The sequence below is a fragment of the Paroedura picta genome, chromosome 2 (assembly GCF_049243985.1).
Source record: "Paroedura picta isolate Pp20150507F chromosome 2, Ppicta_v3.0, whole genome shotgun sequence".
NCBI lineage: Eukaryota > Metazoa > Chordata > Lepidosauria > Squamata > Gekkonidae > Paroedura > Paroedura picta.
In genome coordinates this window covers 21,634,761-21,650,373 of record NC_135370.1, presented here as the reverse complement: position 1 = coordinate 21,650,373, position 15,613 = coordinate 21,634,761, and the positions used below count along the sequence as shown (strand labels likewise).

General features: G+C 47.2%; 1 protein-coding gene across 12 annotated transcripts in view; it reads left to right on the top strand.

Moving 5' to 3' along the window:
* The window catches only part of LOC143829091 (protein unc-80 homolog), a 177,969-nt gene that overhangs the window by 80,095 nt on the left and 82,261 nt on the right, over positions 1-15,613 (top strand). For 9 of the 12 annotated variants that reach the window (XR_013227999.1, XM_077319409.1, XM_077319407.1 and 6 more), the window contains exons 27-32: positions 4,738-4,944; positions 6,365-6,465; positions 7,570-7,767; positions 10,413-10,520; positions 13,755-13,893; positions 15,402-15,583. Coding sequence is in view for 11 of the 12 variants with exons in the window: in XM_077319409.1 (XP_077175524.1) it covers positions 4,738-4,944; positions 6,365-6,465; positions 7,570-7,767; positions 10,413-10,520; positions 13,755-13,893; positions 15,402-15,583 (935 nt within the window). In the remaining variant the exon portion in view is untranslated. The remainder of the gene's footprint in view (positions 1-4,737; positions 4,945-6,364; positions 6,466-7,569; positions 7,768-10,412; positions 10,521-13,754; positions 13,894-15,401; positions 15,584-15,613) is intronic. The other 3 variants (XM_077319413.1, XM_077319412.1, XM_077319411.1) reach the window with 1 other exon arrangement.

Sequence of the window (15,613 nt, the reverse complement as noted above, 5' to 3'; positions counted from 1 at the left end):
TTTCAGCCTGTTCTTTAATACTCAAAGGAGTCTCAATGTGGCTTACAATCACCTACCTTTCCTTTCCAGGTAGGTAAGACTGAGAGACTTCTGAGAGAACCAGGACTGGCCCCAGGTTCCCCAGCAGGCCTCCTGTGTGGCTGACAATGGTCTTCCCTTCCTCTTCCCACAACAAGCACCCTGTGACGCAGGTGGGGCTGAGGGAGTTATGAGAGAGCCAGGACTGGCCCAGGTCCCCCAGCATGTGGATGAGGAGTGAGGAATCAAGCCCAGTTCTCCAGATTAGAGGCCGCCAAACTTAACCACTACTCCAAGCTGGCTCTCATAATAAACCTTATGAAGAAAGACTGTAGAAATGGGGACAATTTGTCTTAGAGAAGTGAACGCTGAGTGGGGATATCCTTACTCTTTTCAAGTATTCTAAGGGCTGTCATTGAGAGGCGGATAGAGCTCTGTTTCAGCCAGTAATGGAAGACTGGACTCATAATAATGGGTTTAAATTAGAAGTTGAGGGTATCAGTGGGATCGTATTCTTAACAATAAGGTGGTGGGATCAGCTGCTCAGAGATGCGGGTTCTCCATCCTTGGAGTAGTTTAAGTGGACACTGGACACTTGCTCTAGGGGCATTCCAACTTTTAAATTCTACACCAGGGGTAGTCAACCTGTGGTTCTCCAGATGTTCATGGACTACAACCCCCATGAGCCCCTGCCAGCAAATGCTGGCAGGGGCTCATGGGAATTGTATTCCATGAACATCTGGAGGACCACAGGTTGACTACCCCTGTTCTACACCACCTATAGCCACTCTTTCCTGTTGACTTGTTCACAGAGCTTCCAACATTTTGCTGGGCCTGACCCACTAATTAAATCTGTTTTGTGGTCTCCTTCAGCTTCTGCTCATACCCTCCCAGATTTTTCTGGCCCACTGCCTGCCTGCCCAGTACATTTTTAAAAGACATACTTAGTGTCACAGGATGGTCCATGGTTGTATTTTGATCCTGATTGCCCTTACCAAGAGACCAGGTTCCCTATTCAGCAACTACCATAGAAGAAACCAAGAAGGGGAATGGAACTAACCTTTGAATTGGTACTACCTTGTTAAAAAAAGTGTCCCTCCCATGCTGTTTTCACCAGTAGAAATGACTTTTCCAGGGCTTAGGAAGCCGAAGGAAAGCTCCGTTTCCCAACTCATGTCCCAGATAGTACTAAATGCAAACAATTTCTTAATCAAACAATTTCTTAATCTCATAATATCACATAGGCAACTGTTCAAATGTATTAGAGCCCCAGTACATTTGAGCAGTTGCCTATGTGATATTATGAGATCGATAATTACTGTATTGAATTTTTTAGATACTGAACCTTCCATATACTGAGGTTATGAATTTATTTTGCATCAAAATATTGCTATTTGATTAAGAAATTGTATTTAGGACTATGAACTATACATTTGCTTTATTGTCTATACGAGTAATCACTGAGGAAGCTCCTGGAAAATGGGGTTATTACCCGGGAGCCCGTTTTGATTACTCATGACGTTGGCATAAATCATACTAAGAACAATTTGGATGTTAAAGGGCTTATCAGTCTTCCGATTTCCTTTGCTTGTTTGTCTTAATTACGTGAGGAATCGCCGGTTCTTTTGCTACAAACAGAGCCAAAGGACATGCAAGAATGGGTGCACGTGGAGGAGGGAGGCTATTTTTGTCAATTCCTTCTTTTCGCATAAGCCCTTCTCTCACGTCACATTCTGTTTCCTTGTGTTCCTTGACCCACAGTACTAGTTTTCAGAGGCTACGGGAGGGAAGGGCCATATTGTGAAGGGTCATCGTCAATGTATTCTGAGATTGGACAAAATCTGCACAATCTCTGTCTGGGTCATTTATTTGTATTTTACATGTTTCGGTTGTAAATATATCATTATTCATGGCTATTAACCATTTTTTCCTATTGAAAGTATCCAAGCAGTTATACAGGAAAAAGACAGGGAACAGCTACACACCCTGACCTGGATAGGCCAAGCTAGCTCAATCTTGTCAGATTTCGGAAGCTAAGGAGAATTGACCCTGGCTAGTATTTGGGTGGGAGACCTCCAAGGAATGCCAGGGTTGTGTCACGAAGGCAGGTGATAGTAAACCGCCTTGAAATAGCTCTTGCTTTGGAAATCCTATGAGGTATCTCTAAGGCAGCTGCGGACTTGAATGCACTTCCCACCCCCAACAGCGATACGGTACAATAAATTAGACAGAGGCAAGAAATAACAAATGGAATGATAGTAAAACGCAGGACAGCCATCTCCGTTCCCCTCAAATCAGCAGCAAAACAAAACAAAACAAAACAAAAACAATTTGCTTTACAGTATTTAAAAGGGTAATTAGAAACCCTTCTCAGGAGACATATTTTTGGAATGTTGCTTGTGCCATTTCCCCTCCATATATCAGACTGTGTGGTAGAAGGTTACTAAGATCTCTTTCATAAGCAAGTCCTTTCTTACAGTTTTTAAAAAGAATTCTATATCTCACGATCTGGACAAATCCTGTTTGTCTCCCCTGGATTTATCCATTCCTGTAGTGCACATATTGGCCAAGGCATTTTCTGTTACTGTGCAGGCTTTGTGATTTTCTCATCTGCAGTGAGAAAGTTCAGGCCGCAGATCATTTTGAAAAATCCTGAGTAGTTTTAAACACTCATGGAGCTGCCCTAGACTGAAGCAGACCCCTTGTCGGAGTGTTGCCAACTCAGACTGGCATGGGCTCTCCAAGGTCTCAGGCTGAGTCTTTCGCATCCCCCGCTGCCCACTCCTTTTCACTGGGGATGCTGGGGATTGAACCTGCGGCCTGCTGGGTACCAAGCAGATGCTCTTCCACTGAGCCACGGCCCACCCCCACGTCCATATCACTTGCGTTGTTGGCTCGCCAATGTCAGCTCCGCAGTAGCAGTCTCAAGATCCATCCATAATGATGTTTAGATATATCTTTTCTCAACTCTTCTCCCCTGGACCCTAAACAAAATACAGAACCATAATTTATTTATTTATTTATTATATTTTAATTATCTATTGCAATAGGAAAAGTATCATCTACATTGCCCTTAGCTTGAATGTTCATATATTTATTGATTGATTTAGAAAAGGAGTGGGGTCTTATACCCCACTTTTCTCTACCTTAAGGTGTCTCAAGGCAGCTTACAATGACATTCCCTCCCTCTCCCCACAAATTCCCTGAAACAGGCACCTTGAGAGGCAGGTGGGGCTGAGAATCCTGAGGGAACAGTAAGTGGCCCCAGGGTCACCCAGCAGGTCTCTGTGTCTCAAAATAGCTTGGAATCATCTACCTTTTCTCTCCTCCAGCAGGTACCCTGTGAGTCAGGTAGGACTGAGAGAGTCCCAAGAGAACCTTGAATGGCCCAAGGTCACCCAGCCAGGCCTTGTGAGGCAGGTGGGGCTGAGAGAGCCCTGAGGGAACTGGGACTGGCCCAAGGTCCTCCACCAGGCCTCCTGTGTCTCAAAGTGGCTGACAATGGCCTTCCCTTCCTCTCCCCACAACAGGCCCCTCGTGGGGCCGGTGGGGCTGAGAGAGCCCTGAGAGAACCGGGACTGGCCCAAGGTCCCCCACCAGGCCCCCCGTGTCTCAAAGTGGCTGACAATGGCCTTCCCTGCTTCTCCCCACAACAGGCCCCTTGTGAGGAAGGTGGGGCTGAGAGAGTCCAGAGAGAACCGGGACTGGCCCAAGGTCACCCAACTAGCTTCCACGGCAGGGCAGGGTTTCAACTCTGGGCCCCCCAGATCCTAGTCCGACTCGCTAGCCACTACCCCAGTCTGGCACCACAGCTTATTAAGTAGGCATCCGACTGAGTGTTGCAACATTTGGGCTTGCATACCGCCACGTGTGGCATAAGAGCCGCGCATTAGAGGACGACATGCGAACAACCGATCGTTGCTTCTAACCATCCCATATTTACGTGCTCATCAAGCGACAACAGCATCCACAGATCCCTTTCACGCCTGAAAGCTTCTGATCTGTCCGAAGGAGCAGGTCCCATGCCTTGGTACTTTCTCTGTAGAACTCTGGCGAAATTTCAGGCACACAGACGGCGATAAAGGGAAAGGTAATATCCGCGCTGGATCAGCAGAGTTAGGTTCCTAGCGGAAGGAAGCGGGCAGCGGAATCCCAGTCATGGTGGCTACATGCCTGAAGGTGTAATGACCCCGTAAGAAGGTCCAAACACCCCACGGGCTAGGAGGAGGGTCATCTCACCCCGAGGCCTCATCCGTCACTGGTGTCATTGCAATAGAGAAAGTCGCCCAGGCAGGCACAGAAAGACAACGATTTGGTCCTTCAGCTTGCTCCCGAATAACTCCGGAGCAACTTGAGGGATGCAAAGAGTTGTTTTCCTTGCTTAGCCATGGGGCACTCAGCTGTCCTTCGCACCATAATGGATCCTAATGGCTGAAACAAGGGGTAACAAAGATCCGAGGGATCCACCCGAAACGTGTTCTCGCCTTTCCAGAAGGCGTCCCGGATTGGCCAGTTAAAGGAGCTGCATTGGCGTTGGCTTTTGTGGGAGCCCCTTGCCGTTCTTCCTCGAGAGGAGGGGAAGGGGCTGCAAAGCCGGGGCGGGAGGCGGGGCCGGGTTGACCGTCTAACCACTACGACGACTATTTTCTATCTTGATGCTCTCTATTTAAACCGGGGGAAATTAAAGGGGGGAAGTCCTCTTTTATTCTTTCAATGCAGTTCCCAGCAGGAAGATCAGGATAGGAGGAGGCTCCCGCTTGCTCCAGATAAAAGGAACCCGCAGTTTCCGGGTGAAGAAAGGGGGTTCCCTGTCCAGCATTCGCCGGGCCGGCAGCCTAAAGAGCACCAAGTTATCCCGTCAGGACTCAGAGTCTGAGAATGAGGACCTTCAGCTGTCCCACAGCAGGGACACGGTCACTGACATAGGTAACATAGATGAGCCGGGCTTTAAAAAAAGGGAACGGGAGGATGAAGCAGCATCTTGAGCTTGCAAGAGACCTGAGCTCACCTAGGAGAGAAAGAGCCCTTGAAAGCAGGAGAAGGGCTGGTAGGCTAGGCATACCTCTCTCTAGCACCAGTTGAATCCAGGAGGTCACTCTTTCTTGCATGACTTAAATGCCCTGCCCCACCCCCGGCAAGGACCCGGTTCGAATCCTGCCACCGGTGCACTAGGTAGCCCTTTCCGTTCCACTCCGTGGATGCCAAGTCCCTTAAATCTTTGGTGCATGGACTCAGTATACTGGCATTTGCCCTGCCGAATGCATGCCACGCTTAGGAAGGTGTATATATAGAAAATATCATCTGTTATATATATCTGTGACGTATATAATATCGATGGTATCGGAATGTATATACATATCTCATAGCAATGTGATGTATTGTGCCTAGAGCTATATATATATGTATATATACACACACTGTGTGTGTATATATTCTGCGTTGTATGAGATATCAATATATGTGTGCTTGTGACTCTCCAAATGATGACTTTAATAGAAAAAAAGAAGTCAGGAGCAGAAACCCTGAACTTGAACCTCTTCCACATTGCTGGTCTCAGTGGCATTGCCCAAGCTCTTTCTCTTTGGCAGGGAAGCCAGAGTTGACTTAGCCATCTCTTCAAAATTGGGTTGACGAACCACCAGTCCGACTGGAGAGCCCCCAGTGAGACACCTTCCCCATCCTTAACGTAACAGCCCCCGATCAGCAAATTCTCAGCTGAAGGTCCGGCAAAACAGTGGCAGTCAACCAATGCGGGAATCTTTGGGGTCAGAATGAGCGCTCCCTGGCCTTTGTTCTGTAGGATGGGTCAGGATTTCCCCCCTCCCATCCTCTGGCGGGCCCTAACTTGTTTGTGGCAGATGCAGCTATAGCCAATTGAATTTCGCTGCAGGGGGTATACTGTAAAAAAACAGCAGCAGCAACAACAACAAAAACAACAACAGAGCCCAGTCAATGCAGATCACTGAAACCAATAAATTCTTTTCACTCTTGACCGACCTTCCCCTCTTCCAAAAATAAAGGAGCAGGGCTCATCCCTGAGTAGTCGTTCAGATGAATGGCAGTTATGCTTGTAATGACCAGTCCAGCCTAGAAAAGGGGCAAGGCGGTGGGGGAAGGGGAGGAAGGACATCGAAGGAGGGAATTCTAGAAAAGTAGCCAAAGTTCCATTCGGAGCTGTCTGGCCGGTGTAGTTAATGCAGGGAATTTCTGTGCCCACCAGCATGGGAAGGAGCCACAATACCAGTACAAACCAACTGGCCTGGTCTACAAGCATACACCTTAGATTAGAAGCATGCAGGTAGCGTCGGAAGACAACCACTTTTGCGTGTGTCTTTTGCTTTTGAAGAAGGCAGCCCATGGAGCACAAGCGAACCCAGCATAGAACCAGAAGTGCTGAGCAGCACCGGCACAGAAGACAACTACCACCGGAATATGTCTTGGCTACACGTAAGTAAAGGACCGCCTAGAAATTTCCAGGTGCGGGAGAGATGCTTAGCATTGGCCAATAGTCATCTAGACCAGTAGACTTCAGACTCTGTAGGCTGGCACACAACTCTCGATACCATGCCATCTTCAGATAGGGTTGGCAAATTCAGTCCGGGAAAGTCCTGGAGGTTTAAGGGTGGAAGATGGGGAAGGTGGGCTTTGGGGAGGGACTTCAGCAGGGTGTAATTCCATATAGACACCCTAGAGATCAGCTGTATTTCGGGAAGATCTCCAGGACACACTTGGCAGTTATTGTGCAAAAAAAAATAGCCCTGTGTGATAAACTCAAAATCAAAAATGTTTTTTTTTACACACACACAAAAATGCTTAGCAAAAAATGCATGCAACTTTTACAAAACTGCTGTTAATTTCTTACTTTGGATGTCACACTGTTGTCCTTACAAAGACATGGATGAAAGTTCATTTTGACAAGTTCTCCCTTCTTCATTTGACTCACAGGACCACATAGGACATGTGTCTAGGTAAGTGCCCCATTGAGGGAACCTCACAGTATCAGCTGTCCTAAAAGAATTCTTCACAGTTTTAACACAGTCTCTCCCAGGTAATTCTTGAATTGTTGGGAGAAGAACTGTTTCTGTGAGCAGGAAAGACGGCATTAGAACTGTGGAGAATTCTTCTTGGATAGCCGTACATTGTGAGGTTCCTTTATTTGGGCTCACGTCTAGACACTTGTCCCATGTGGTCCTGTGAGTCCACAGAAGAAGCAAGAGCTTGGCGAAGCAAAGTCTTCTTGTGGACGTATGACATCTGAAGTAAGAAATCAGCCACAATTTTGTTAAAAGTTACATGCATTTTTTCTAAGCATTTGAATACTGTTTTTTCAATAAACATTTTCTATTTTTGATGTTGAGTTTATCATGCAGGGGATTTTTGCGCAGTGTTTTACAGTCTGTTGTGTCATGTACACACATTGTGCGATCCCCCTTGTTGGTGTCTTGCTGTCACACTGGGAGGCTGGCAGACCGACTGGAACGTTTGGGTGTTTATTTTCAGAGCCTGCCACTCTGCCAATGCTTTTTGGGGGGGCGGCCTTTTCTGTTCCAGGTAATGATCCTGCTTTGCAACCAGCAGAGTTTCATTTGCACCCACGTCGACTACTGCCACCCGCACTGTTACCTCCATCACAGCCGTTCCTGCGCACGTCTGGTCCGGGCCATCAAGCTCCTTTATGGAGATACCGTGGATTCCCTCCGTGAAAACAATTCACTTCACAATGTGACTCGGGGCAAGAAACAGAAAGAGGTAAGCCTACTGTTGAGCTGCTCCTCCAGTTCTTCTTCGGGTTAACTCTATCTGCAGAACCTTATCATATGGCAGAAAGCCCTGGTGAACAAAGACCTACAGTTTGCTATTATTGCTTAGGCCAGGCTTGCCTGATATGGTACCTGTGGGTGCCATTGCCTAAGCAATAATAGTAAAAACTGAGTTGTGCTTACCTGCAATGGTTGTTCACAGGCGTCTTTTGTGCAGACACTCATTCCCTCCCTCCATCCCCATTGTGAGCTTTCTTCTTGATATGATCTGACCAGTCGGTTACAGATCTAGGGGAACTTGCAGCGGCGGATAAGAACTGAGGGAAGTGGGGGTGTTCTGCCCCTAGCCACATGGGACGTTTGGTGGAAAACCACATATATGCATGTTTCATGGAGGCTGGAGCACCCCCTAGAGGAGCTTCGCTTAAAAAGATCTTCCATGGCTGGCCTGCACCTGCGCAGTCTCAAAGTGTGCCTGCACACAAGGCATCAATGAACAACATTTACACATAAGCCCAGCCCAGTTTTTACTATTATTGCTTAGGGCAGGCTTGCCTGATGTGGTGCCCATGGGTGTGATGGTGCCTGCCAACGCCTTTGCTGGTGCGTCCAAAGCATTTCTAGAAATAGGAGGGCTCAGATGGGGCTCCCATCCAGTTGGCCATTGGGGATTGGACTAGCTATGCCAGGCTTTCTCAACCAGGGTTCTGTGAAACCCTGGGGTTTCTTGATGGCCCCGGAAGTTGTTACCAGAAATGCACACATGTGTCCCAAGACACGTGTAGATCTAGCAGTGGGGAATTACTTTGTGAGAGGTTTGGTAGCATAGCGTTTGGATCATTTGCCAATGTTTACGAGGTAATTGAACCCTTTAGAACTGAAGGCAAACAACAAGTAGTTATAGTAAAATAGTAGCAATCTTTATTGAAAGAAAAATAATAAAAGAAATAGACAAACATATCTGGCACAGTTACAGTCTAGTGGATAGGGGGAAAAAATGGGGGAAAGGATTGCAATCAGTATATTTTCCAGTCTTGAAGAGTGGAGAGGCAGTGAGCGACCCGACTAACCAGCAGCATGAAGGGTGTTCTGAATAAATCCGAATCAGATGCACAATTTGGCTTGGCAAAGCCACTGTTTATATATGTTTTGGGGGAACGGGTACATGACTGAGACCAGGTGAACACAGGATGGAATTTTCCATAGGTGCAAAATTGGGCAATGGCCTTTTCCAGGATGGAGATGGGTCTCGATGACTTTAGACAAAAGAAGCCATCATGTTAATGGGTCTAGGTATTAGCATTTGTGGGAGAGATTTCCCTTAGCAGATCGGCCAAGAGTGTGTCATATGCGATAGACAAAGGAGATTGCCTAAGGAGACAAACACAGTTCTGCTGGTCACTTAATCACCAATGTAACGGGGAGGGGGGGGAGACGGAGGCTGAGTCTGTAATTCCTAACCTGTAACAAAGGACAAGCTGGAGGGGGGGGGTTGCCAAGATGGAGTCTGGCCTAGCAAGGTCTTCTCTCTTCAGTAATTCTTTTATTCTTATTATTTCACACAAAGTCCCGACGCGTTTCGCCTTACATCTTTTTCAAGGGACAATGTTTTTTATATTTAAGGACCAACTTCAACTTATTAAAGAATCTCTTGATAGAGTATAAGGTCATGCTCACGATAATTAAACTTAGCTTGTGGCGCTTCAGATGTGTTGAATATCCTTAAATATCAAAACCATTGTCCCTTGAAAAAGCTGTAAGGTGAAACGCGTCGGGACTTGTGTTGAAATAATAAGAATAAAAGAATTACTGAAGAGAGAAGACTCTATATAAGTCCAATTTGGACATTTTATTGCCATATTGGTTTCCCAGTGTGCCTATATTTTTCTATAATTGTCTCTTCACTGGGACCCGCCCCTCCCAGTTCATTATTTTCTCTAGCAAGGTCTTGGCAGATCTTAACAGTGTCTGGCTTTGGCACAATCCTAGACTATTGGAAAGTGCCACTGGTTGTGGAAGACAGTGAGCCAGTCTGTAGGGCAGGGTCCTGCCAGATGTAACACAGGGTCTCCTGAATGGGTGGGGGTCAGTTAATTTTGTGTATATTTTAACAATCTGTTAAACATTGATCAGGTGATATGACTGCATATGGTCATGTTGTCCCACCCACGTCGGATGGGCCTGGAGTGGGTGGGAAGGGGAGGAGCCCTGGAAGGGCATGTGCTGCACAGCTCTGCTTCCCAACTATATTCTGCACGATCATGCTACTTCTGGGGTTTCTTGAAGCCTGAAGGATGTTTCTGGGGTTTCTCAACAGTAGAAAACGTGAGAAAGACCGACCCATGCAGATTACAATAACCGCAGTGCTGGTTTCATTCTCTCACTGTTCCCCAGTGTATTTTTCAAAATTATTCTTCCTGTCCTTATGCTTCCTCTGTGCACTTATGCTTCCTCTGTGCGCATGTGATTGGCTCCATCTTCTGGGGCAGCCATCCTTGTGGTTGTGCCCACCACCCCATGTCAGAATTCCAAAGGTGCCCACAGGCTCACGCAGTTGGGGACCCCCGGCTTAGATACAGAAGAGATTCCACTTCTTCTCTGATGCTGGGTCTGTCAAAGCTGTTTCTCTTCCAGTGCTCGGACAAGTCATGTCTAAGAACGCCCTCCTTGAAGAAAAGAGTGATAGACTCCAATCTGGAAGGAAAGAAGGATTCTGGGATGTTGAAATACATCCGGCACCAGGTGAGAAGGGGTGTCTTCATGTTTTTTAGGTAGCCACAGAGGGTTGGTCTGCAGTAGAACAGTGAGATTTGAGTCTAGTAGCACTTTTGAGGTTTCAGGGTGTGAATTTTTGAAAGTCAAAGGACTAAGCTTTGACTCTCAAAAGCTTAGACCCCCTAAGGTTAGACGTTCAGTCAAGTCAGCTTGGTGTAATGGTTAGGAGTGCGGACTTCTAATCTGGTGAGCCGAGTTTGATTCCCTGCACCTCCCTCACATGCAGCCAGCTGGGTGACCTTGGGCTCACCACAGCACTGAGAAAGCTGGTCTGACCGAACAGGAGAAGAAAGGGGAGGTTATTGTAAACCACTTTGAGACTCCTGATAGAGAAAAGCAGCATATAAAAACCAACTCTTCTTCTTCTACCTCACAGGGTGTCTGTTGAGGGGAGAGGAAAAGGAAGCCGCTTTTAAGCTGCTTTGAGACACCTTTGAGTAGAGAAAACAGCCTATAAGAACCAACTCTTCTTCTTCTTCTTCTTCTTCTTCTTCTTCTTCTTCTCTTGGGGATCCTATGGTTCAGCTGTTGCCACAATGTTTAATCTTGCACCACTTTGTAATGCTTTGGCTGGTGTCCCCTTTGATTGTATCTAACCACTGTAATCTTTGTCAGCCTGGTTTCCTTTTACCAATGATCTAAGGTGCTACCAGACTCAAATCTCACTATTCTTGGTTTTACTGTTCAATAAGAGGGTCCCCTGGGTAATGAAATAGCAGCAAAAAGAATTGTCAGCTCCTCAATCTATTGTGGCGTGGAGTGCTTAAGAGTGGCATCATCTAATCTGGAGAGCCAGGTTTGTTGTCCAACTCCTCCACATGCAGCCAGCTGGGTGAACTTGAGCCAATCACAGTTTTCTTAGAGCTGTTCTTACAGAGCAGCTCTGTTAGAGCTCTCTTAGCCCCACCTACCTCACTTGGTGTCTATTGTGGGGAGAGGAAAGGAAGGCGATTGTTTTATTTATTCTTGTTTGTTTATTTATTATTCAATCTTTAGATCACCACTCCCAGCATGAGCTGCCTCATGTTGATTTACAAATTATAAAACCATAAAAATTACAGAATAAAACACATAACATTACAATTACGAATTATGGTGGTATAACCAAATCCTTGTTCTCTCCTGGATCCACCCCCCTGCTGTTTCCAGTCTTGTTTCTTACATAGATGACCCTGCGTGATGTTCACCCGGGGAGCCCCGCTCATAAGGAGGTAGGCTGAGATCCTCAGATTGGAGACCCCGGTCTCTGCCCTGGCCTCAACCAAACACTTGGCGGAAGAGCTCCATCTTACAGGCCCAGCAGAACCTAGAGAGCTCCGTCAGGGCCCTTAGCTCTTCCAGGAGATCATTCCACCAGGTTGGGGCCAGGGATTTAGATTTTCCTCTCTCCCCTCTCAGACCAGCCGTCTTGGGGCAGTGTACAACAAATATAAAGCTGGCTACAATAAAAGTATAAATATTCATATCATTTTTAATGTTAGCAAAGTTAAGATACCCCCATCTCAGCACCGATGATGTTAAGTTCTGGTCTGCTGGTAATACATCAGGTAAGGAGAGGGTATAAGTGGCGGGGGGGGGGGGGGGGAGAGACGGAGGCCCAGCCCACCGTTTCTCTGTCCTTTCCCCTTTGCTCATCCAAAAGCCTGACAACCAAAAGCCTTGAAGAAGCTCAACGAGGTGAAAGGCGCATTTTAGAATTGGGCGCTTTGGCATCCCAAGTGGCCATTCACGCCTGAAGCAGCCAGCGCTGTGGTGCGGGGGGAGGGGAGGTGCAGGCATTGGTGCGCTGGCTACTTTGGCTGTGAATTGCTGCTTCGGATGCCAAAGCACCCAATCCTAATGTCCAATGCGCCTTTCGCCCCATCGGGCTTCTTCAAGGGGCAGGCTAGTACTGTAAATCAGCATGTCTATGAATTAAATAAGGCTCCTAATGTAGCCTCTTGTGGCGCAGAGTGGTAAGGCAGCAGACATGCTGTCTGAAAGCTTTGCCCATGAGGTTGGGAGTTCAATCCCAGCAGCCGGCTCAAGGTTGACTCAGCTTTCCATCCTTCCGAGGTCGGTAAAATGAGTACCCAGCTTGCTGGGGGGTAAACGGTAATGACTGGGGGAAGGGAATGGCAAACCACCCCGTATTGAGTCTGCCAGGAAAACGCTAGAGGGCGTCACCCCAAGGGTCAGACATGACCTGGTGCTTGCACAGGGGATACCTTTACCTTTACCTTTTTAATGTAGTGACACACCGAACAACTAATAAATCTTGCAAAGCACAATCAGTTTTTCAAACAGGGAAAAGGGCCTTTTGTGGGAAAGAAAGCACAGCGTGCCATAGTCCCTATCATTCAGTCGTAAGCAGGACCACCAATCCACAGCATTTTTATTTGTGACTATTAGGGCTGGATTAGGCTGGATTAGGGCTGGATTATTAGGGCTGGATTAGGGCCATGAAAACGCTAGAGGGCGTCACCCCAAGGGTCAGACATGACTCCGTGCTTGCACAGGGGATACCTTTAGGGCTGGTGCCAGGGTTTTTTATTTATTTGTTTTTTATCATTATTGAAAATTTTACACAACAACAACAAAAGACACAAAACCTGTGAAACACTACCACCAACACAATAACCCCCCCAATGAGAAATAATAATAAAAACACCATACCTAATAAACAAAAACATACAATGACAAAAAACATTTAGAAAAGACCTCTGACCATCTACAAATCAGGTTCTTTAGTTTTCTAGTACCAGATGCACAAAAAAATATTAGAAATCAACATTTCACAATTATATCTTGCATTGGCCATTCATTCGTTGGCCTTTCATTGGCTATTGGCCATTGGTGCCAGATTTACAGAGGCCCCTTCCCCTCTTCTACCCCCCCCACGCCCTGACCCTCCTTCTTTTCCCCACACCCAAAGGCCTATCCTCTGCATGCCCATTTTCACCACTGCTGGCAGCCCTTTTCCCAATGTCACTGGTCAGTAACTGGGAGCTATGGTGGAGCACTAACCAAGAAGTGGGGAGGGGTCATTGACAGCAGTGGACCCTACCTGAAGCCCTGGGCCATGGCAGCTGCTCCACGAGAGGGAATGCTGAGATTGGCCCTGTCCTTAAGAAATCAAGTTAGGTGGGACTTGAAAGGACTATAAAAGCCTTGCTGCATCTTCATTTGACCTATTGTGTTGCTCAATTTCGTTTCCCACAGGTGATGAGCCTGTCTCCAGCTCCATTATCACTGCTGATCAAGGCTGCTCCCATCCTCACAGAAGAGATGTACGGGGATATCCAGCCCGCAGCCTGGGAGTTGCTGCTCAGCATGGATGAGCACATGGCTGGTGCAGCAGGTAAGAGCATGCTTTTGCACATGGCGCCAGAGACAGTAACTTTTGGCTGGTATGGACTGTGATAGGGCTCCTGCTAACTTTCAGATCCTGCCAAATTGTATCCACCAAAAGTCTTCCTATGAAGAAGCCTGCTGGCTCAGACTAACAGTCCGTCTAGTCCAGCATTCTGTCTCACACAGGGGCAAACTAGATCCTCTGTAGGACCAAGAACAGGGCACAGAGACCAAGGCCTTTATAAGAACGTAAGACCAGTGGTCCATCAAACGTTCTTAATGGTTTGCTGACTTTCAGGGGTCTGAGTTGAGGTGAAAAGGTGGCATAAAATATTATAAATTAAACAACCAACCAAATAAATGGGGATAGATCAAGATGGGCAGCAATGTTAGTCTGTCTGTAGCAGAAGAAAAGTTCAACAAACCAGGAGCACCTTAAAGACTAGCAGCATTTGTGGCAGGGAAGACTTGGCACGGATGATAAAATGTCACTTGGGCTACTCTTGTGACCTGAGCCTCCATAGAAAGGGAGGCATCAAAGATCACCCTTCAGTTCCTGGCGGTAGTTACAGCCATAAACTATACTCCATCCAGGGTGGGTAAACATGCTTCCTAGTCCTGCCCGTTTCTACCCAGCTACAGGACCTCGATCTTAGAAGGGTTGAGTTTTAGGTGACTCTGCCTGAGCTATCCAGAAACCACTTCCACTGGTGAATGTTTTTAGGGAGGAGTCAGTCAGTATGTCTGGCCATCAGGAGATAGAGCTGGGTGTCATCGACATATGGGTGACAACCTAGCCTGAAACTCCAGACTAGCTGTGCCAGAGGGCGCATGTAGACATTAAATAATGTAGGGGAAAGTATTGCCCCCTGCGACACCCCACACCTCCCCCACTGCCACCCTCTGTGTCTGGTTCTGAAGAAAGGAGACCAGCCACTGTAAAGCCATCCCCCTAATCCCTGTCCCAGTGAGGCGGGGAACTAACAACATGTCATCAACCACATCAAATGTGGCCAACATATCTAAAAGCCAGATCGCTGAACTGCCCTGATCGAGCTGGCGCCGGAGATCATCCATCAAGGTGACCAGCACAGTCTCCACCCTGTGGTCAGGACAGAAGTTTGACTAGTATGGGTCCAGGTCCGAAGATTCCTCCAAGAATGCTGAGAGCTGGTCCGCAGCGGCCCCCTCAACCACCTTACCCTGAAACGCTAAATGTGACGAGGTCTCAATGATCCAGTGATGGTTTTTTCAGAAGAGGATGAACCACTGCCCCTTTAAGCCCTTCAGAAAACTCTCCAGATGACAAGGAGAGGTTGACAATATCCCTGAAAGGGCCTCCTATCCATTGGTCGCTCAATTTGAGCAATTTGACAGGGATCCAGGGGACAAGTGGTAGCCCTCATCCACTTGTAGTTGGTGTAATTCCACATCTCCCCCTCCAGCATTGCTTTGAGACTGTAAAATAGTATCTCCAGACTGTGAATAAGTTCACAAAGTATTTGCTTCTCGTAGCTGCCATGTTCCTTCTGTGTGCGGTCAAAGTGCCCGAGGCGGTATCGGATATGTTGATGTCTGAGTTCCACCACCCGGAGGCCATGCAAAGACTGAATGCTATTCTCAAGTTCCACACCCTCTGGAGGTTCAGGTATCAAGTCTGGCCTCGGATGGAGGAAGGAGCTCAACAGATCTTTAAGGTAAACGACAACGCTAGCCCACAAAATTCA